Below are 23,154 nucleotides of genomic sequence, written 5' to 3'. Positions count from 1 at the left end.
TTGCAACATCCATCTTTTAACCAACCAGCACATAGCTCTAAACCCTCCCTTCTCCTCCATATCCACCCTGTGGTTCAGCCCCCGCTTTGCTTCCTTTGCCTTTTTTTTAGCAAACCCCACTTCTCATTTGAATCCATCTCCTCCTCCCCCTCCTCTTAGGCTCACAACCAGAGCGCTGATGCCCTAATGGGGGTCAGAGCGGTTTCTGTCAGCCGTGAGAGGCGACAGGAGGAGGAAGCCAAGGTGAAGCGCTTTCGACGGCTGTGGTGGCGCTACGCGGCGGGGCAGGGAGGAGAGAGAGGATGGCAGAGCGAGGGGAGGACAGTGTGATGAAGAGAGAGCAGGAGGACAGAACAGAGAGAGAGGAAGGGGGTCCGGCGCTCATCGCTCTCATTGCTGGCTGGCTCGCTCACAGTTGACGAATGAGCTGTCTCCCCACAGCGCTGGGAAACGGCAGCTTGTGACAAGCTGGGGAGAGAGGAACATGAATGTAATGCGAACCTTGCCTCGTTTGCTTTCAGACACCGGCCAGAAGAAGACCCCAGAAAAGAAGGATGGGAGGCGCATGTCGTTCCAGAGACCCAAAGGGACCATCGAATATTCAGTGAGTAACCTGCAGGCAGCTGTGATGTGGCTGCGAGCTGGTGCCGTGTGATGTTTCCGTGCTGCTCTGCTTGTCCTGCTGCCTGTGTGTGTGTGGACGTGTCGTCTCGGTGGCTCCGATTAGCTCCAGCAGTACAGGTTTGTTTCCAAACGCCTGCTCTTTGCCAAAAGAGAACTGTGAGGGTTTCTGGTTTGGTCAAACACGCGTCCCCCCCCCCATAGAACTGTTTACAGAAAGTGTGTGCGTGCGCATGTGTAAACAGAAACAGAAAGCTGGTGGGAACCTGTGCAGCAGTGCAACGCACAGCTCCGTTCGGCATGATTATGCATGGGAAGGTGAGCTGTGGCAGCCGGACCACAACAAGCCTTCAGAGGCAGGGAGGCTGGCAGCAGCTCCGTTTGTTTTTCTACTTGTTCTCCGCTCTGGAAAGAAGTGAGCGTTCCATCACACAAAGCTTTTGAATGACCTTCCAACTGCATTGTCATCGCTATTGATTTTGCTGTTGTGAGGGAGAGGAAGGAGAGGGGGAAGACTCCAGCTCTGTGGTATGGAGTGAAAACGGAGCTGTCTTTGCTCCGTCTGTTGTGTTCTTCAAATGACCCTCAAATGCAGCTGCAGTCAGACTTCTCTTGCTGGCGGTTTTTTTCCGTGGCAACAGCGAACAGTGGGAGAGCGGCGGCCTGGTGCCGGCCGTCTGTGGTCTTCTGCTGGGAGAGGACAAGATAGGCGGGCGGGAGGGAAGGGTCAGTTGGTCCCGTCTCTGCGCCCCACGCCTGCTGATCTGGCTGGTTTTCTCCACACGCTGCTTGAACAGCTGCAGTAGTTCTTGACCCCATCAGGAGCAGCACCTCCACCTCTCCTAACCTGTCAGCTGATCACAGAGGCTTTGTTTACCTCACTCAGACTTGATCAGACTTGACTGTTGCCATGAGGTTTCACCGTGTCGGAGCCCTGATATGAACCTCAGGACTCAGAGCTGGACAAATATGCAGGTGATGTGTTTTTATTATAACCCTTGAGTCAAATTCCTTCCAGTGTGATGGATGGACTGAGCACTGGCATTTCAGTCACTTACCATGCCGCTGCAGCAAACAGAGGAGATATAGCGCGAGGCAAATCCCATCGATTGGGAAGCATCTTTATCTTAAACTCATCTCCTGCACCGGTGGGAGCGGGTGTTGTCTTATTTCGCTCTTCAGGAGATGAGTATATAAATATTATCAACCGGAAAAGGAAGATTTCCCCCTGTGTGGGCCTGGTAACGCCGTCTCTCCTCCTTCCCCGCTTTACCTCACACACAAGCTTCTTCATCTTCCCCCCTTTTCTTTATATTGAGAAATAACCTGTGCAGCTGAAGCCCATCTGCCTCAACACTGATAACGCCAGTCCAATCAGCTCAGTCCCGCTATTGGCTGACCCACATCCAATTAAAAAGTCTTTAAGTCTTCGGGAACAACTTGAATAGATGAGGAGACGGAAAGATGGGGACAAAAGGAAGCAAAGAGCAAAAGATGGAGGGGAAAAAATGAGAAATGTTTATGTCTGTTGAGCGCTACACCCAACTGTTGGAGAGCACGGCGGACCTCCTCACAGAGACTCACAGAGTCAGAAGACCCATTATTGGACAAACAAGCAGAGCAGCAGACCTGAAACTGCTGACACTAGGTTAGGAAGGGTCACTGCATTAAGAAAAGCTGGAATAACATGTGCTGAACCTTCACCGATAAGGAACATTCAGAGCAAGATGAACATGTTTGACAAATTTAACAGAAGAAAATAACCGCAGAACATCTGAACACAATGTGAGATGTCCAGGGCAATAATAAAAAAAAATTTTAGTGAGGGTTTATTTAAACAGACCCAGTGAGGTTTCACAGTCCCCTATTCTTTTTGTTTAAAGGCATTTAACATAAAGTGGAGGGTGAAGTGGAATCCTGTGTAGGTGCTATTATCATATGGGGTCCCTTGGATAGTCAGGATGAAGTTTAGCTACGTTATATTAGATTAGATTAGATAACTTTATTTATCCCAGGATGGGGAAATTCACTTATCTGCGGCAGCAAGAAGGACATTCAGAAATGACATTCTAATTATATAAAATATGCCAAAAACAGAAGTCTACAGAAACTTTTACTAAAGCTTTGAAGCAAAGGATTCTTACCGCATGAAACATACTTCTAGGTTCAATTTTTTAAAGTTGGGAGAGCTAAAATAATCATTGGTCAGATTTATTTTTCAACAGATTATCATATAAAAAACAGGTTTTTATATCAGTTCCAAACCTTTAAAATCTATTTTTGTGGTTTTATGAGCCCAAGGCTTATTTCTCGAGATTACCGCATAATAAGACACATAATAAGAGTCTTTAAGACGACATGGTGGTCAGTTTCAAATTTTTTGGTTTTCAAAGTATGACAGGTGAAGAACTGGTTTCAATCCAAGCCATAAGAAGTATTTCTTTTAACTAATGCTAAATTACTGTGGAAACAGCACAAATCCTGACGAATACGTTTTAGTACTCATAAGGGAGGACGTATTAAAACAAAAAAACAAAAAAAGCTATTAGAGCCAGAATGATTTTTAGAATGACTAAATAATAGCTTTTTATTTCTCTATTGAAGTCTATGGGATTTTGGCTTTTTGGAATCAGCGGGTACTTCCTGTTTGAAATGCTGGGGGGGGGGGGGGGGGGGGGGGGAGTTATTATTTGTATAGACAACTGGACTCTATACAAATAATAATTCAAAAGAAGCCAAATCAGGGACAAAGTCAACTGCGTGTAAAAAATTCCCCCCTACAAATACATTGTACTGCTTCAAGAATGTGAGCAAATCTCCTTGTTTTTGATGGAGCAATTACAACCAGTGGTTTTTTCTTTAATTTCTCCTCCAAACTGTTTGTCAGACCCCGAGGGCTGGCTTAGAAGTTTGTTTAACGTGGGTGTCGTTGTGTCCTAGATTTTCTGTAAACACAATCCCTGCTCCAAATTCTTTTTTTCACTTCTTCTCTACTGCTTCTAGCATTTAAAAAAAAGAAACTCAGGAACTGCTCTGTCTTCTTTAACCCCAGATTAATTTCAGATCCCTCTTTAAGCCAGCCGTTAACTTGAGAAGTCAGTATTATCCCAAAACATTAGACACAATGGGAAACAGTTACATCTCAGTTTGGGATGAGCTGGATTAGTTAGGAATAGTTGCTTGAATTAGCTCGACTTATTTTTGGCCTTTTCTGGTGTCTCTTTTGAGCTCTTTTGGGCCGCTGTAGTGCTCTCAGCAGAATTGGCACCGCCAACCACTCATTACGTTTTGTGTAGGGACACATGAGAGCAGTTTAGAGGGGAGGGACTGTCTGAATATCACAGTTGTAGAGCTGGGAGGGAAAAAGGAAGCTGTCAGCCTTCATCATATAGTCTCCTTTGCCAACAAACATGAGAAGTCACATGCAGTTATAGACGGTTCGTTGTGGCTGGCTGTGGAGGAGCAGCTCTGGTGTTTTCCAGAAGAAAGATATTCTTAAATAGTGCTTCATACATTCTTGTCTGCAGACTGACTTCAGGGACCTTCAAGGTCATTAAGTCAGTCTTCTTGTCCAAAATTAATTTTGATTATTGAACATTTATCTGAAATGTTCACAAATTGATTTTAAATAAATTATCTGTATTTTTTCCCTTATATTGAATGCAATATAGTTTCATTTGTTTATAAAACAGCAGTTCACAATTGTGGTTGTGTGAATGTGCTACACTAAAGACAAGAAACTTTTAAGTAAACTATAACTAATTATAATCTAATTTATTACAGATCATTCCAGTTAATTTGTCTAATATTATAGTAACCTATCTAAGAGACCCACTTCAATGAAAAATGTGTTTTTGGTGTTTTAAACATGTTTTTCTAGCATTTTTCTCATGATGGAGGACATTTATAACCCTTGTGCTATCTTAGATGACCCAATCCTTACATTGACGTGTTCTCCCTACCATGACAAAGGTGGAAAGATTTCATGTAATCCATGGACACCAGTGAAGATCACAAATCATTGAATAAAAAAGGTTTAACGCACGTCTAGTGGGTCTAGATGACCCAACTCCCAATGTTAAATGGCCTAGGATAGCACAAGGGTTAAAGAAGATAAAACTGCCTTTGTGATGATTTCTTTGCTCAAATCGGTACAACCAATGGGCCACGAACTTCCTGCTCTGCTTCAATTCAATTCAATTCAATTCAATTTTATTTGTATAGCCCAAAATCACAACAACAGTCGTCTCGATGGGCTTCGAAGTAAAACATGAAATCAAAAGGATCACGAATACAAAGAGTTCAATAGAAAAATACTAAAATGAACTAACAAACTGACTAAGCTATACTGGCATCCCTGCCCTTAGACCCCCCTTCGCGGTAAGGAAAAACTCCCAAAAAAACCGGATTCCGGAAAAAACGAAGAAACCTCAGGGGTGCCCACATGAAGGAGGGATCCTCCCCCAGGACGGACAGGCGATTTACCAGAAATCTTAGAGAAGAATTAACTTATCTAAATCTACAACTACATATATAAAAGTCCAGCAGACGAGCTTCATCTAGCCGTGGTTGTGGGGACAGTCAAAGGCGCGAGTCGAGCCGGAGACAGGAACCACAGCCAGGTGTAGGAGCTTCATACTGATGCTTCCACTGTCAGACAAACAGATCCATGAACGTCTTTGTTTTCCTCGTCTGAGCTGGAATCTGGATCTAAACTGTACGGATGGATAACTCTGATACTGCTCCCCATTTTTGTTGCACCAGTAGTGTTAGGTTGGTGGTGTGAGGGGCTGTAAGCTAGCGGGAGAGTGTGTAAACAGAGGGATGATGGGAAACCAGCGCAGCTTTGTAATGTAACAATGACAGAACAGATTGAAGAGGAAGGTCCGGAAGTTTAGGAAAACAAATCATGATTCGAAAAGATTGAATATGTTATCCTTAAGGCAAAATGCTGGGAATCAATTCAAAGCCAGATTTGTGTTCATCTGAAGGTGGTTTAAACCAAAGGTTGAGGTTTAACACTTAAATAACATAAAGTTGCTCCATTCAACGGTGAAAACTGGTCACTCTGATCCACCAGTCTTCCAGTGTGCTGTCGTTAGAGGACTTCAGGGACATTAGATGAGTCGGACTTTGAACATCAGGTGTGTGTTTGTACTCGTGGCAATCTTAACTAGTCTGTTTAATCGGTTACCTTGATTGCATTATGCAGTGCTCTGTTGCAAAGGTGACCCCCCTATTGAAGGTGATTGAAGGCTTAACAGAGCTCATTGACAGGGGGGGGGGGGGTCTGTAGATGTCAGCCAATCATTTGCCCTTTGTTTTGATCTGTAGACATATTTATGTTGTTTTTAGATATTTGTGAACAGAGAAAGATGCTCAGAACTGCTTTTTTATGCATATCTAAACAAAACCTCATCAAGACGCCCAAAATGAGATGTTCCCAGTTTTCAAACCGCTGGATTCTTCATTGTGAAGAAACACTAAACAGCACTCTGACCCACTTCACCTCAAGGATCTTTAAAAATGATTAGCAATGGAACAAAACACGGCTAGCAAGGATCAAAGTATCACTGTCCTGTTTTATGTTATGCGTCCACAGGTTCCTGTCCGTCCACATGCTCTTCTCTTCTTGGAATCAAGTTTTATATTAAAACTATGGACATCCATTATCAAACCATGTTTAAAGTTATTTTTTGGCGCGCACAGATTTTTACCATCTGTACCGGGCATCACTTAATACTTTTTCATTGTCGAGGGGCCCCCATAAGCGGTTGTATAAATTATTAATTATTTTTTAAATCCTTACCTATAGGGTAAAACGTTAAATAACTTCCTTACTGGTCCACTTTTAGACAACGTCAAGTGTTTTGATAAGAATTTAAAAACTGATATCAAATTTAAATGTTTAAGAAATGGTTTTTATATCAGATTCATTCATTTTACTTGGAACATGTTTATTAAATGCACTTATTTGTTAATCTTCACTTTGTAGTAGGAACAGATGAAGATTTTCTGTTTTTGTTTTAATTTATCAGGTTTTACTAAAGAGAACAAAAGAAACCATTTTTTTCGTGGTTTCTGTTTATGTTCTTGTTTTTTTCTATTTTGTCTGTCTTCCAGCACTTTTGGAGGTTTGGCAACACATTTCTTGCCTTCCTTTGCCTTCCCTCTTTCCACTGCCCCTTGGCTCTCTATGCTTCATTTGACCACTTTTTCAAAACTGCTTTGAATCATCATTTAATTTCTACCAGTGTTGCCAGATAATGTCCCAGTTTTCCAGCCTAAAATTCATCTAAAGACCCAACAAAAAAAAACAAAATATTAATCAGTGGTTAATTAGCAGTAATTATCAATTAATTATTTATTACTTCCTGATTTGATTGAAAATCTAACTTTAACACATTTTTAATATTGCATCCACAATTTGAAAAAATGGACTCCTATTAAACTTCTCTATCAAGCGTTGATGTTTTGCTCAAATATTAAGAAACATTTAAAAAAGGAGAGTGAAAATTACTAAAATAATTAGGGGCTTGGTGATAAAACAATTATTAAATAGATCGCGCTATAACTTTTTCTCGATAGAAGAATGAGTCTATCGCAATTGACTTTTATTTTGAGGGTCGGAAATTAGCACTTGCCAGTTGCGAGCATTTTCTCCTCTTTGGCGAGTAAAAGTTAGAGGATCAGCCGCCACTTGGCGAGTAAACGTTTGCGTAAACGTAGTCATGTTTATCAAATCAAACCCATAATTTGCATTTATGGAACAGGTTAGAGTGAACACATGTTTATTTTACTATCAGTAGACTTTACATCTCATGAAGGCAGGTGAGGAAGACAACAGGTGAAGCACTGCCTCTCCCCAGACTGCACTTTCCTGTTGGATACTTATTTCAACCAGGAAATAAAATCTCCAGAACCGATCCCAAACCTGCCCAAAGGAAGTCTGTCCACCTAAAGCAACGTTTACCCGCAAAGTCAGAAAAAAAGTTGCCTTATTGAGCTCAAAACCGGCTAGTCTGGCAACGCTGCTTCTGCTCACTAACCTGCGAGTCTCTGGACTTGCTGTTGACTGGAATATACCAATGCTGCACAAGGATGGGTGAGGACCAAACACTTTTACATGATCAGTCTTATCAGTCATCTGGGGTGTTTTTTCATGACAGAGTTAAATAATGATGGACGGCAAATTCCTTTTAGACATTTTTATTAAGTGTTCAGCTCAGGGCCCCTAGAGAGTTGGGGACCCGAGGCGATCGCCTACCTTAGCCTTTGCCTGTGTCATGCTTGTTACACAGATGACGCAACTTTGCTCCATGACTTGCTCACCTTGCAAGTCGTTTTAAATTGTACTATTCTGACCTACCTGCCCCCTGGAAACAGCTTTTAGCTCCTAACCAGCATCAGCCTGCCATTAAATGTAGCACAGAACTTAAAGAATGATTTCTTCCTTGGTGTTTTGATGACAGTTGAACTGGCTTTGCCGGCTCTCATGTGTTTGTCTCAGCCTGTCAGCTGGAGGTCATCAAGACCTGCAGCAGCAGCAGGTCAGAGCCTGACACAGAGAAGAATTCATGGGGGAGTGAAAATGAGATAGAAAGCTTGCTTTGTGTTGCCTTGAACAGGACAGAATAATGCTCCTTTCTTCCCACGTTTCTCGTAGTAGCTTTAAATTTAGGTCTGGAACGGATCAGCAGGGCTATATACCTTTAGGTTATAATGGCAATGTTGCCAAGGCAACTGACATGCTGAAGCTGACTGTCATCTTTCATTTTAAAGCATAGAGAATATCAGAATAATTAGGAGAATTCTTGCTGTCCTTCTGTTTTCTTCACATTTTTAAAGTGGTTTCAGAATAAAAGGTCCAGAAATGATTGTTAAGACTAATTGGTTGTAATGAGGCCCTCGGTTTCATAATTTATTTTCAGTGCTGACCGTCACAGTGAACCGCCTGTTGAAGTTTGGTGGACAAGCTCCATACCTGTGGATCTGAAGGTGGAGCCCCCACCCCCCACCCCCGGTTAATTTGGCTGTTTTTCCTGAATCGCTGTCCTCTCCTGCTTGACAAGGTGACCGATGGCTTATCGGTTACTCATACTCCCCCACCCACCCCAACCCCTCCTCTCCAACCTTATCCTGCCAAGGAGGGGTGTCAGGCTGACAGAAAGAAGCCTAATTATTCATCCAAGTTTGAGATGAATAACGGGGATTATTGATTTGGAGAGGAAGAGGATTGAGTCTGCCTGTCATTACTGGCCATGATAGCAATTGTGATTACCCTGTGTTTCCCTCGCTCACTCGTCCTTGTGTCAATAACGGCCCTTTATCCATGGGTCATGTTTGCTTGTCCCGTTGTCTGAGACTTAATTGAGTTAGAGACGGCTCCTCTTACACTGTGATCAATGGCTGCACCTCTGAGGTTTGGTGGAGTCAAATGTACTGTTTGCCACTATGGCTTGGTGATGTATGAAGCTGGCTGTGTGGCTAATAGGCCTGCTTTGTCTGCATTATATGTTAATTAAGCCTAAAAGCACATGCTCCATTAATTATTTCTACCGTGCCTGGATCAGCCCACAAGTTGACTTTTTAGATCTTTCTTTCAATGCCATATTTGTGTTCTCATGCACATACAAGCTCTGCTATTCCAAGAGTCAACTCCAGGCTACCTCGGGTTGGGTAGAAAGCGACCTTAGATTGCCGAGTGCTGCTCTGAACTGTAAGAGAGCTTTAAATGCCTTGCAACCCTATAACTTGGTTTTATGCTGAGCAACAGAGGAGCTATTAAGCTAAAAATAAAATAAATTGTTCATGGTTGAGACTGTAGCAAGTAGCACCCAGGGAGAATCGATGTTCTCTACTGAAGCAGGCCGCACCAACCGCTCCGACTCTGTTGGATTCTCGTTAACTCTTTATTCTCCCAACTGAAAGAAGCCGAGTCCGTTTTGAAGGTCAGTCTTCATATGCAGCCCGCATAAAGGACAAACAGATGGTTGTAAATTCTCTTACAAGTCACATGTTTAGTCACAACCAACCTTAGTAATCATTTCTATTGTCTTGGGTGTGCAGGAGTTATTCTTCTTTTTATGGCCGTCTTGTAAAAACACGACATGCTCATGTTTTTGTGTGCCTTTGTTGTGCCACATAGACTCTGTCTCAGCGCCTCTGATCCCCGTGACACCCCCCCCCCCCCCATCCCCTCTGTGACAGCATATTTATCAAGCTGACTTGTGGCTGTTGTCTGAATGAAAAGCAGCTCCCCTTTTAGAGAACCCATAAACTTGCAAGCCCTCCTGTCAAAGAGGTGTGCGTGGCAGCTGTTAATGAAGGAGGTGTTTCAGATGCAACAGCAGTTTGTCACCACATCCTCTTTTTATCTTTGTTGTACTTCGGCTCCAGTGGTTTCTCTTAGATAAAAGCCATTGGGGAGTTTCCCGCGTCTGCGGGGTGCTGCAACGTTGACTTGACGGCATGTCGTTTGTTTACCAGACAGATTTCTCTCCTGTCATTTCTTTGGTTTGTGTCCAGCTTCCATTTATCTTGATTTCAGCTGATTAAGTTGTTGAATTAAATTTGGGCCGTTGAACAAGCAGTATGAATCTAAATGTATCATCAGAAAAATGACTGATGTTCTATTAATTACATTTGTGTCAATGAAGGTGATTCAATTAGCTTTTAATCAAACCCTAGAATGTAATTCGCTCAAAAGACTACTTTTACTGTTTATTTCCATTTGACTTTCAGTAAAATCTATGTGAATCTGTATGATGATTGATATCTTTTGCTTGTTGGAAGGCCAGAGTTTAACGTCTTTGTTTGGGCCACAACATTGGGCTAGAGATGTTTGCATGTCTGCAGTTTTCAAGCACAATCATTTGAAGCTGCAGCAGGAGAGACAATGTAAACTTTTGTTTCTCTCTGAACAATTTGTTTCTATCAAGAAATTATGCAAAATATTATAACAAAATTCTCAAAAAGTAATAGACACTGTGAATGTGAATGTAAACAGAAACAAGTCCGAAGACAGAACCCTGAGGTACCTCACATTACGGTAGAGGGGTTTCAGCATTCTTTAAAGACATTGACCTAGAATATTCATTCTCAACATCAACTGTTAGCCACTTCTTAAAGTCCCACTCTGATCATATTTTAATCTATTTTCAAATTGTTCCCAGTGGTCTTTAAATTATGATTTTTGGCTAAAATCAAAAAGCCTGTGTCATTTTTATAGGACATAGTTTCTGCAGAGCGGCAGGAATTCATTAGAAATTCACTTCTAAGTTGTGGGCGGGGCTGTTGGCACCTCTGCCCCCCACTTCCCGTCACCCATGAGTGAGCCCTCTATTTATATGCTCTCCCACTAACTTACAGCCCCTCAAAACCCAACCTTAAGGCCTGTTCACACCGGGACGAATTTCGCCGGCGATTTTCGCCGACGTTTAACGCCTCGTGACTAAACAAAGGGCACCAACGAGAGTGTGCACACCGACGCCAAAAAACGTCACGCGTTAAAGCGTCAAAAAAAAAAAACGCCTCGGGTTCGTTTTTTTTTTTCGACATCGAAATCTACTCGACCAATGAGAATGGCCCTTTTGCACACGTGTCTGGAGCTTCTGAAGTTACAGTAAAACACAACTTGGGGGCGCTCAAACACAAAACTGCCTTGCTGAGCACACATACCAGCGAAGAAGATAGACGCCAAGTAGCGTCTACACAGCCGCGAAGCAATAATGACGGACATTCTAAAATATCCCCGAACCAAGCACCAGTTGGAGCTACTGGTGTTTGAAATATTCATGTTTTCTTTGTTTGATTCTGACAAGCGTGTAAATACTTGCTCTCTTCTTCTGAGTGAAAAGCGACTTTAAGAAGCGTAAAGTTGCGCAGCGCCACCTTGTGTACAGGAGTATTTCTGTTTTACATTAAGCGCCATCTAATGTCAGGGAATGAAATTGCATGTTCACTCCACTCATCGTCAGCGAAAATCGCCTGGGTGTGAACACAAAAATCGTGGCGAAAAACGCTGGCGAATAACGCCTGGCGAATATTCGTCCCGGTGTGTACGGGCCTTTACATTATCTTTGTAACAAAAACGGTGAGCAGTATTGGAGCTATCCATCCGTAGAGTTTAGATCCAGATTCCAGTTCAGACGAGGAAAACAAAGACATACATGCATCAGAATGGAGCAGAGCATGGAGCTTGTTGCCCACTCGGCATATTTTCTACGTCACAAATACGATATTTGTCAAACTGCATTTTATTTTGTCTGCTCCTGATTCACAACAATTTGAATAAAGACATACTCAGAAATGCAACATTAATGTTACCGGGAAACGTTTTCTAAAAATGGACTGAAAGAAAGGCTGTTAGTTTTTACCTAGTTTTCCAGACATACAAAAAGATTCACTAGCTGTGTTCCTATTTGACTATGAAATTGTGCTATTTGGATTTGCAATAATAGATTTGCCATGAGTCATGTGACCACAGGGGTTGACATAGCCCAGAAATTTGCACTGGCCCACAGGGCCAGTAGTTTTTGAAACTTACTGGCCCTGCCTGAAAGTTACTGGCCCGACACCGCGCATAGCGGGACCCGCCGCTCCGCAGGTGCTTGCAACTTTAGGGGGGTCCGGGGGCATGCCCCCCCGGAAACTTTTAATATGGTGCAATTTGGTGCATTCTGGTGACATCACTTATTTCTACACTTTTCAATGACTGAAAATAGACCATATCAAACTTAAATCTGCTCTAGTCTGTTTCAGATGTTTTGAAGAGAGCACTGCAGTGTAGTAGGTAACACTAGTTCAGAAGTTTTCATGGTGCTTCTAACGGCAAATATCGCAATAAATCATAAACCTTAAATGTGTTAAAACAATCTAATGGCAGCTTGAACCATTTAACGAATCAAATAAATCCCTTAATGCATTTGACCAATCGGATGGACGCCTTCACATTGTTGACCAATCAGATGGAGCCCTGTTATGTTAGATGTTTGTAACCTATGTCAACGTGGGTCATTTGGAGTATAATTTTTAAACTGGGAATGGTTATTTGGTTATTTTGCTGTTTGTTTATATACCGCAAATTATATCGTTATCGCAATTTTAATCTCTGATATCGCATATCGCGAGTTTTCCTCATATTGTGCAGGTCTAACTGAGATCATTCAGCTAACTAGAAATACTTACTGCTTATAGTGTTGTAAAGAAAAACAAAATTAAGTAGTTTAACATTCTACTGCATTTGAGTCTGAGATTCAGGTATTTAGAGTTGCCTTTGATTCTTTGACATTTAGCTTAAAGCTTAGTGCATACAATTTCATCTTCAATGCATTCATTAAATATCTTGCTGTCCATAGTACTAATTATACCCACTACTCCATCCAACATATTCCTATCTATTCCTGCCATGTCTTCCACATCTCTGACATGCTTCAGTCTCTCTTCAGTGACGGTGTCAGATTTATAATCAAATGTAATAATAACCCACTGGCTTGTGCCTTCGTTGTTGCTGTTTAACATTGTTTTGTATTGAATTGTTACAATCAATAAAGTTTGAAAAAAAAAAAGTAGTGAGCGCGTGGTGCTCGGCAGTGAAAGCCGAGGGCGCGCAGGCGGGAGAGAAGGAGAAGTGATCAAAGGTTTCCCATAGAAACCCTTGAAGTCTGAACACAGGACTAGCAGAAAAACTAAATTATGAAGACGAGGTAAATCTACACGTTTTCGCAAAATTTACTTTATTGAAAAAGGTGAAGAATGTATAAACCGTTAAATATTTTAGTGGCCCGAGCGGACAAGTGAAAAGTAAGGTCTTGTGGTCCGCACTGCTCCAAAAACAGGACCGGGCCAGCGGACAAATGGCTATGTCGAGCCCTGGACCAACAGCCGGATGGCGATGCGCTTCTTGGTAGGAACTGGCTGCACAGCGGGCGCCACCAGAGGTCCCACAGCATCACACAGCTCATCAGAAGCTAAGCTTGTCATTTGGGATTGTTTGATCCACTGCTCCTCTGTAAAATCAATAACCACCATTTTCCAAAATAGTTTCATCCGTAGCCCCTCCCACGTGTAAGCAGCTCGCCGCTCCATAGCCTGAAGAAGACGCTTACGTCTCCTTTGATAGATGATGATGAGCGCTAGTGCCGTGGCAGATATCTGAATGTATCTGCTGTCAATCAAAGGATTTTTCACATCCATCACCATGTTTTTGAATGAATTATCGTGTGTGTTGGTTTGTGTTTATCCGCATAATTATGATTTAATGAAAACAGTGTAATTCCAAAGTTGTGTTTTTTTTCAACATTTCTTGAGTTTCAATAAAGTTTTGCGCATATGTGTGATGTTTGAAAACACAGCTAGTAAGACTCAAAAGACCAGAACTTATCTTGTAGCATTTTACTTGCAGCAAGGAGTGAACAGAAGACGGTTGCATTCATTCTGCACACTGAAGAGGATTTTGAAAGGCACAGTTTTGGAAACACACTCTCACACGAAGGATTTAGCTTCTGTCTGCACATTTGGTTACCACATAATAAAAAAACACAGACAGTATAGTGACTAACTATTCTATCAACCAAAAACTAGAATAACACGCAGAAAAAGCGAACATCAGAAACAGTCAGCATTTCTACGAACTATGATTGGGTGTGATAATATTTTTTTTTGACTAATAAACTCAAAGACTTTGAATAAATGAAAATAGATATTTTCTCAACAAATCTTAATTTCCTTTGGATACGTCCTCCATCATCAGAAAAATGCTACAAGAACACTTAAAAACACCCAAAACATCTTTTTCATTGGGGTGAGTCTTTAAAAATGTTTTGACATCATGTCTGAACGGGTTTGGTACTGTGCTGCATATACATATTGAACATGACTACGAAAGTGAGAGGGAAAAACCAAGGGAAACATTTATACATCAACAGGGAAACACTAACAAGATAAGAAGTGCTAGATTAAACTCTAGGACCATTTATAGACATTTGGATTTTTAGAAAACCACAACAATACCTCAATAAAACTACATTTACAGAAATGCAATGGGCCAAATATTGAGTTTCTCACTAATCAAATACTTCTTTAAAAAGTCCCAATAATTGTGACTGGTCTTTGTTAAAGGTAACTTTAATGCACAAAACTGTAGAATCTGCTCCGTAGCTTTGCTTTCACCAAACATAGTGGCGCTCAGCTGACTTCCCTGCCCATACTGCATGGTGCATCCCTGCTTGGCATTGTTCATTGTTGAGCTGCCATGATTGCTGAGTCAGGGAGCCTGGATCGCAGCAGTGTGACTGACCCCAGCTCTTATTAGTTTGTTCCCCGGAGGTCAGGGAATCCAAGCTCAGCAAAGCCCACAATAAGGCCTCTGTTAGCTCTTATATGCACACTTTCTCTACAGATTTATGCAGTCTTCAGAGAGCACCAACCTGCGTTGATGTTGATCACTGTGCAGGGGGCTTTCGTCTTGACCCCAAACACACTTTTTTTAACTATCTTTTTGAAGATTCTTCTCCTCCGACTGTTGCCACTGATAATTAAGCAGCCCCCTCAGACGATTTGGCTTCAGAGGCTAATGAGCTGTGCTCTGGAGCCAAAACAAGTCACCCAGAAATATCACAGTCTCTATACTTTTGTGATGATTCGTCTTTTATGAGCCATTCTAGCTGGATGTCGGCCATAATGTGCTGATTTGTCCTCGGGTGGCTTTAAAGGTTGGATGCTCCAAGATCATCCTTCCAGAGGTTATTCCTCTGTGGTCCACTTGCTTCATCCAGAGAGGCTTCACTAAACCACCTCTGTTTGCTGCTGTTATTAGTAATCCTGAGGAGATGAGTTGTTTATAGTTTTTAGAAGTGACTGCTCTGTGTACTACTCATTTGGTTTTGTTTCCAGTCATCTGACTCTTTTCACCAAAACACAAGATTGTTGTCTCTTAAAAAACTGTTTGGGCATATCACATGAATGATAATTGGTCATACGTAAACAGACGTGCAAAAATGAGAAAGGTTATGGTGTATGACGAATGAACCAGATTAAAACCATGGTAGAAGTACGACAAAATGCAAAGAACGCGATTTGTGTTTGATTCTAGCGCTGTTTTTTATGTAATCATTAGACATTTGTGCATTAATTACTTAATTTGCCATGGCGTGCGCTATATACGCAATTTAAAAGTTATACATTGGTGGTACGTGTGTGACAAGTCTGTTATGTGGAACGGTCACAGAAAGCCACAAATTTGTGTATGCATCTAAAAAAAAGTCACACACAATTGTGTAAGATGTAAGTCATAATTGCGTATAAACTACGTAGAATACGTGGAAATTGCGTAATTCTCAACCGACCAAAAATTGTGAACGGTTCAAAACCGAATTCACGTAAAGACCTGTCGGCCGAAACCCTCGACGGACATCGATGAATGACGAACGCAAGAAACGTATATCACGCATGTGTCACGAAAGACCGATATTTTACACGTGGAAACATTTGCATAGTGGCTGTGTGACACAGCCTTCAGATGCTGATATTTCCATTTTTTTTTTTTCATTTATTATAAACAGATTTATTGAAGAACAAAAGTGATGTTAATCATGTGTTGCTCCCTCACAAAGTTCCTCTCTGTTTGTCCGTGTTCACCTCCCGTCGGTGATTGTCTGCTTTGTCTCGTTCATTTTGACAAAAATATCCTGAAAATGATGTGGAAAAACTGCCATTCCACCTCTGCGGTTGTGGAAATAATTTTCACAAAACTCTGGATCTGAGACGGTCCTGTGACTCTTAGACCAATATGACGTTGGCATTATGCTGGACAGCCATTAAAGCTCAGTTTAGAGCTCCTGTGCACTTGTTTCCCAGAGTTCCCTAATGTCACCCTGTTATGGAAGATGGGAGCTCCTGCTGGGCATGTTGGATTAACCGTCTCGGACACTCAGCTCTGTTGTGGACACCCTAACCGGTAGAGACAGCACCTGTGTCACACTGCAGGGTGCTACTGTTGAGCGCAGCCACAACACCCTACACCAGAGGTGGGCACTGAGGGCCGCATTCCTGCATGTTTTCCAGCATACCCTGCTCTGGCATGTTCTGATTGGCTGGACACACCTGAACCATGTAATCAGCCATGAGTAGGGCAAGACTATCTGGAAATCATGCAGACACACCGGCCCTCGAGGCCTGGAATTGCCCACCCCTGCCCTACACCAACCTAGAGCAGCTGCTCTGCTGCCACCAGCCACAGTTTCCTTCTATTCTGCTAGGTTTGCTGAAAATGCAAACACAGTTGTGAGCTGGTCAATAGCCTGGATTGACATGTGATGCTAATTGAGGGGGATTGACAGCTGGCCAGTATGGATGATCAAACGTCGATTTGTTTTTGCTTTTAAATCTTTGCATTTAGAGGATTCTGTATTATTTTAAACATTGTGTTTTTTTCTGCAATGATGGTTGGTAAACCTTTACATGCTGGCTTAGCAAAAAACATTAAAGACATTAAGATCCAGAGGATGAAGAATTGTTGTGTGACAGATGATGTTCTCACATGAAATCAATCAAACCAATCTTTGGTTTTAAAAGCTACACCTGTGGATGTTAAGAAAAGCTGGAGCATTACCTCTTCTTTACAAAGCCTCAATGAACGTGTTATTTATATGTGTAGTAGGGATGTGTTAAAGTTCAATTTGATTCATATCATAAATTCTGGATGACGATCCGATTCACTAACCTATAATGGATCCAGGACATCTTTAGCCAAAACGTCAACCAGTGAGATTCATAGAGAAATACCTAGAACTGGTTTTCCAGATTCCTGCTACTTCTTCAAGATAATCAAATGTAAATTAAATATGTGTACAAACAAACAAGTAAACAGGAATAAATGTCAAATCAGTTCACATTTTAGTTTCCTAAAGTTCAGTCCACTGTTGTTTTTCCACATCCAAAAATCCAAAGGGAAAATTCTCAAAACATTCTAGCACACTGGATGGTCACATGTATTTGCTACTTATTTACCAAACTCGATATAATCAATTTGTTTCATTTTGAAACAATTATCGAATGATGGTATATAGGCCTGCACAATATACCGCAAATTTATCGTTATCGCGACATCAAGCTGTGCAATATGCATACCGCAAAAGACGGCAAAAATCGCAATAAATGATTACATTAAATGTGCTAAAACAATCTCATGGCAGCTTGAAATATTGAACAAATGAAATAAATCCCTTTATGCATTTCACCAATCGGAAGGACCCGTTTACGTTGTTGATCAATCAGATGGAGCCCTTTTATGTTTGATGTTTGCCTCCTACGTCGACAAGGGTCATTTGGAGTTTAATTTTTAAACTGTTGCAGTGAAATGGAAATAATGTTTTTGTTTTTTGTGTATTTGTTTATATACCGCAATTTGTATCGTTATCGCAATATTAATTACCAATATCGCATATCGCGAGTTTTCCTCATATCGTGCAGCCCTATAGGTCAATTCGGTTAACAACTTGCCTCAGGCAGATCGACCTGGTTGGATCGTAGAAATATCAGTTGATTAATCGATTCATTGAGTACTTATTACACCCCTACTGTAAACCTCTAAATCTTTCGACGTCTCTGTATTTTGAGCAGATGGGTTGCTTGATTGGTAAGGTATAAGGCTGCCATGCAGGAATCCAGGGTTCGATGTTTATTCAATGTGGACTTGTGGCAATGACCAGCATCAATGGCGAGCAATGAACATCACCAACATCTCCTTGGGCAAGTCTCTTAACACCACTGCAGCTCAGCTCTCCCCCAGGGGATGGGTCAAATGTGGAGAAGAATTTCCCCATTGTGAGATAAATAAAGTATCAAAGAAAATAAAAATTATAATTTAACATGTAAAATGTTTGTCTTCATCCTCTGGATAACACCATTATAGATTTTTTTTAGGTTGAAACAAATATTCTGTGAATTTGGTAAACCTTCATCCAGCCTTTTCTCATGTGAGGGTCTGAATTCCTTCATAGGTGTTTCATCACGTTGTGTAGCTTATCTTTTAATAATAATTAGACAAAAAATGTTTTATTTATTTAAAACAAAAAAACTGGAGTTTTGTTCTCTCTTAGAAGAGCTTACAAGGACTTTCCCCTAACAGCGTTGATTAAAAGAAGTTTGTTATGATAGAAATATTCACACCAAACATTGTCAGTTGTGTGTGTGTGTGTGGGGGGGGGGGGGTCAAATGTTTGAATAGGGATACAATCGAAGTCTTGTGGTTGACATATAACAGCAGTGAGTTTAAGTTTCTGAACGTTGAGCATCATGGTCAGCAGTGACAGCCGGAGCCAGGGTCACGTCTAAGCTTCACGCCTCTTAGATGCTTAGATCCTCTGTGTCGTCTTCCTCTGTGTCTCGTCTTCCTCGGCTTCTGTCCAGCTTGTTGTAGAAGCCCTGAACAGGAGCAGCAGTGTGATCTCTGTGTTCTCTTGTTTTGTGGTCCAGGTGGAATCGCGGGACACTCTGAACAGCATTGCACTCAAGTTTGACACCACACCCAACGAGCTGGTTCAGCTGAACAAGCTGTTCTCCAGAGCAGTGGTGCCTGGCCAGGTGTGAACCTCCGTCCTCACTGATATTTTCCACAGCGGCCACACACTAACACCACAAGCTCATCCTGACCATTCCTAATACATGCTCTGTGGTTTTCCTTCATCTTACTGTCTACTTTTGGCTTTTGGGAATTTTCCTGAAAAAGGAGCTCCACATGCTGCATGAGTTTATCCTCCCACTTCCTCAGAGCATCCTGCTGGTTCACTAAACTCATCTCCGTTCTGTGTTCCTCATAATTGCCTGCCATTTACAGCGTTGTTTGCTCCATTCAGATGCATCTTGATGCGTGACACTAAATTTGTTTCTAAATGTCTGCACCTCCACCAGTGATGCTGTTCTTCAACTTACACCAGCAACACGTCTGTAATCTGCTCCAGTGTCTCCAGCTTTACTGCATCCCAAATTCAAAACCCGCTTTTACAGGATCATCGCTTACAGGTTTACTCCGTATTTATTGTTATCAGAATAAAATCCAGTTGTTTGGAAATGAGCCACTGAAACCCTCAGCTCAGGTCAGACTCTGAGTTCACCACCAAATGAAGAAGAGCACAAACTGAGCCATCGGCTCTCCTCCTTCAGCACAAAATGAAAGCAGCTGGTTCGTTTTTTTCTCCTCAAAGTGGAAGTCAAATGAAGAATTTATTCCTTTAAAGGAACAAAGAGATCATCATGAAACAACAGATCCTTAGAAGAAGTTGGGTATCTCTGCCATTAATCTCATATAATGAGAATTCTCCACATGGAAATGCAGCCCCAGAATGTTTTCAGACTGTAAGATGGATGCCAGTTGCTACATCAGCTATTAAGTATGTGCGGGTGTGACACAAAGCAAAGGGAAGTGCATCTATGCCCAGCATGACCATACGCAGAGCACCTGGGCTGTACAGATTCCTCTGCAGAAAACTTTACAACACCTGTAAAGCAAGAAAAATAGGAACAAAGTAGAACTGAAGAGGTAAAACTAAGCTCTAACATCGCCATTGCCCATAAATCACTGCAGCAACTTCAAAGACACGTTTAGTGTCAAGTTAGGCTTTGGGGTTCACAGTGAAGATTCTTCTTCTAAGTGACATTTTAGAAACCACAAAATGAAATAAAGAAACAAACAGGAACTTCATCTGTGATGGAAATGAATAATCTGCTACATTTTTTTTGATTAAATGAATTAAATTCCAGAAGGACAAACATGTTTTGCAAGAAATTTAAAGTATAAAAAGTTTCTACATATCCATTGACTGTATATGAGAACTGGACTGAGTGACTCCTTCCCCCTGGCGTTTCCAGCAGGAAGTATCTGCTGGCTCCAAGAAGCCAAAACCCCATAGGCGTCTATAGAGGAATAAACACCTATTACTCAGTCATTCTACTTGTCAGAATAAACATTCTTGCTAGTTATAAAAGTTAGAGACTGACCAATCAGACATCTAAATAAAAGTCTGAGGTCTCGCGTCGAGCATTCAAAATGTTTTAACAGATTCTCTCTAGTGGTAAGGGTGTGGCCTTCCAACAAGCTCCCTGCTTACTGACGACCTGTGGCCAACATGGCAGTGTTAGTTTGTATCGCGGGGCAAAAATGCCAACTGAATTGACTTTCTTTGGTTGGAACCATTTTCTATGGATGACATTACAGTCAGTCATAGGGAGGGGTTGATAAAAATCGAGTAATCAATCTGAAATCGAACCTACCGGATAACAGTAAACCCAAAGTTAGCTAGCTTGATGCTGACGTATAATGGAATTTCCCATAGGATGGCTAATGCTAACGATTGGTCAACCTAAACATACATTGCTGACTAAATTAACAGCTTTATATCCTCACAGGCAGGAATTTTCCCAACTCTTCTATGGAAACATTTATTTAAGAGTAACCTTTTGTGGTCATGAGCACCGTTTTTCTCAAATCTTCTGGAATAAAGTGTGATGCTATAGCGTGAGCTCCACCTAAGGGCCAAACTGAAATGCCCTCCAGGAGAGGCAGCACATAATAATAATAATAATGTGCACATTTTTGGAGCTTCTCCATTTGAAAAACCATGAACTAATCCATTTGGTGTCAACGATCCATTGTTTTATCATTTCACTAATAAATCTTACAGTATGTGGACTGTATCAGATTAATACAAATATCTTCAAATCATAAATAGATTATTGTATTTCTATACAAATATGTTTAAATGTGTAAATTGTGTAAATTCAAAATCAAATTGAATCAAATTGAGTGGATCTAAAGAATCAAATGAATCAAATCGATTCAGGTTCTGGTGAATCGAATCAAATCGATTCTAATTGTTGGTGATACTCAGCCCTACTCAGTCGGTCCAGTTCTTGTATATAGTCAGTGTAAACAACACACGAACACAAATTCAACCTTCCGTTTCCTATCCATTCTGTCAGTAACATGAGATTTTTCTACTTATCTCATGACGGCATGTTTGAGAAATGTTCTGTTTCTTCTTGTGTGTTCACGTGTTTGCATGTGGGCAGAAGGGCAGCACCTGTGTCAATACAGACATGGATTGTGTTTGCAGGTTCTGTACGTTCCTGATCCCGAGTACGTCTCCAGTGTCGGAAGCTCCCCCTCCCTCAGTCCCATCAGCCCCTTGTCTCCCACATCCTCCGAAGCAGATTTAGAAAAGGCAACGGTATGTTCACCACTCCTCTAATGCATGTTCTCACACACGTTGATTGGTGTTTCAGACACAGGGCCTCCACAAAGGTAAAAAATGCAACTAAAGTATAGATCCACAACTGAGTTTTGAGGTTATTTTCAGGGGTTTACAAGAACATTTGAAGGCTCAACTTAAGCCAGAAACGCTCCTCCTATCAGTTAATAAAATCAGTTGATTCCTTGAAGGTCTGCAGGAGAGCCGCCCGCTCTCCAATATCTGACAACCCTGAGTAATTGAAAGGCTGGTCTACTTTGGCCAAAGTTTCCATATCTGGAGGCAGCATGTTGGTGCTTTGCAGATAAAATAAAGAGCGGGTTTGTTTGGTTTCACATGTATGAACTGGAGTCAGAAAAGCTACAAAATTCCTCAAAATGTTTGCCGGGGAACAGGTGCAAGAATGTGTGCATAAAGGAAGGTTCACACTGATAGTTTTCAGTCCTCTTAAAATGAATACATTCAATCTTTTGATTTCTAATCAATGAAAAGTTGCTAGTTTTCCTTCTGGATGCTTATGGCATGCATCAATTTGAGCAGAAAGTCAATAAAAACACTAAATACATTTCCATTGCATAGTCTAGTCTTATGTTTGCTTATTTAAAGTAACATTTACTTCATCTTTACACCATTGTGAGCTGAGTTGTCACCTGAAAAGTTGAATGCGCTTTCCATGCTCAACAAAGTGCCGGACAGGAAGTTTCTGTGCTGCAGCAGCGGTTGCTAAACCTCAGTCTGCACAGACCTGAGCTCCCAGCTTTCATTTATGCTTACAGATGTTTGATGACCAGAAGGTTGCACGTATGTTTTGGAAATTTCCCCAAAAAACAAAATCCAATCTTAAGAAGGAAGAAAGACCCTTCTTTCAAAAAAAAGTCCTATTTTCTGTCTTGCAAGAACAATAACACCTAATCTAGAGAGTTTGTCAATAGTTAAATCATTTTACTTGAAGAAACCATGTCCTATTGACTTTTTTATTTTCTTAAAATAAGAATTCTTGATATGTCCATTTTTCTTACCCCATTGGCAGAATGTTTTGAAACAGTGGAGCTGCTTTCTATGTTACTCTATCATCTTACATGAATATCTGCAAATGCTTGGTTAGTTAGTGGAATCATTTAGTTTCATGATTCAGAAACATGGCAAAAAATGAACTTTAATAGCACATATAAACAAAGGTGTTGCAGCACTTTTCTCATCTGTGAAGCTGTTTTCTAAGAATCCATAAGTTCAGGTTAGCTGTCAGGCCTCCAGCTCCTGATTTGTCCTCATGACATAAAGGAGC

At 41.3% G+C, this 23,154-nt stretch overlaps 1 protein-coding gene across 7 annotated transcripts in view; it reads left to right on the top strand.

Annotated features, from left to right (window-relative positions):
• The window catches only part of oxr1 (oxidation resistance 1), a 193,786-nt gene that overhangs the window by 133,955 nt on the left and 36,677 nt on the right, over positions 1-23,154 (top strand). For 5 of the 7 annotated variants that reach the window (XM_023964503.1, XM_023964497.1, XM_023964498.1 and 2 more), the window contains 3 exons: positions 522-604; positions 19,099-19,206; positions 21,735-21,848. In XM_023964503.1, the coding sequence (XP_023820271.1) occupies positions 522-604; positions 19,099-19,206; positions 21,735-21,848 (305 nt within the window). Of the gene's footprint in view, positions 1-183; positions 605-19,098; positions 19,207-21,734; positions 21,849-23,154 lie in introns of those variants that run through there. The other 2 variants (XM_023964501.1, XM_023964502.1) reach the window with 2 other exon arrangements.

Source organism: Oryzias latipes, chromosome 16 (assembly GCF_002234675.1).
Source record: "Oryzias latipes chromosome 16, ASM223467v1".
In the NCBI taxonomy this organism is placed as follows: Eukaryota; Metazoa; Chordata; class Actinopteri; order Beloniformes; family Adrianichthyidae; genus Oryzias; species Oryzias latipes.
This window is presented reverse-complemented; position numbering and strand designations above follow the sequence as displayed.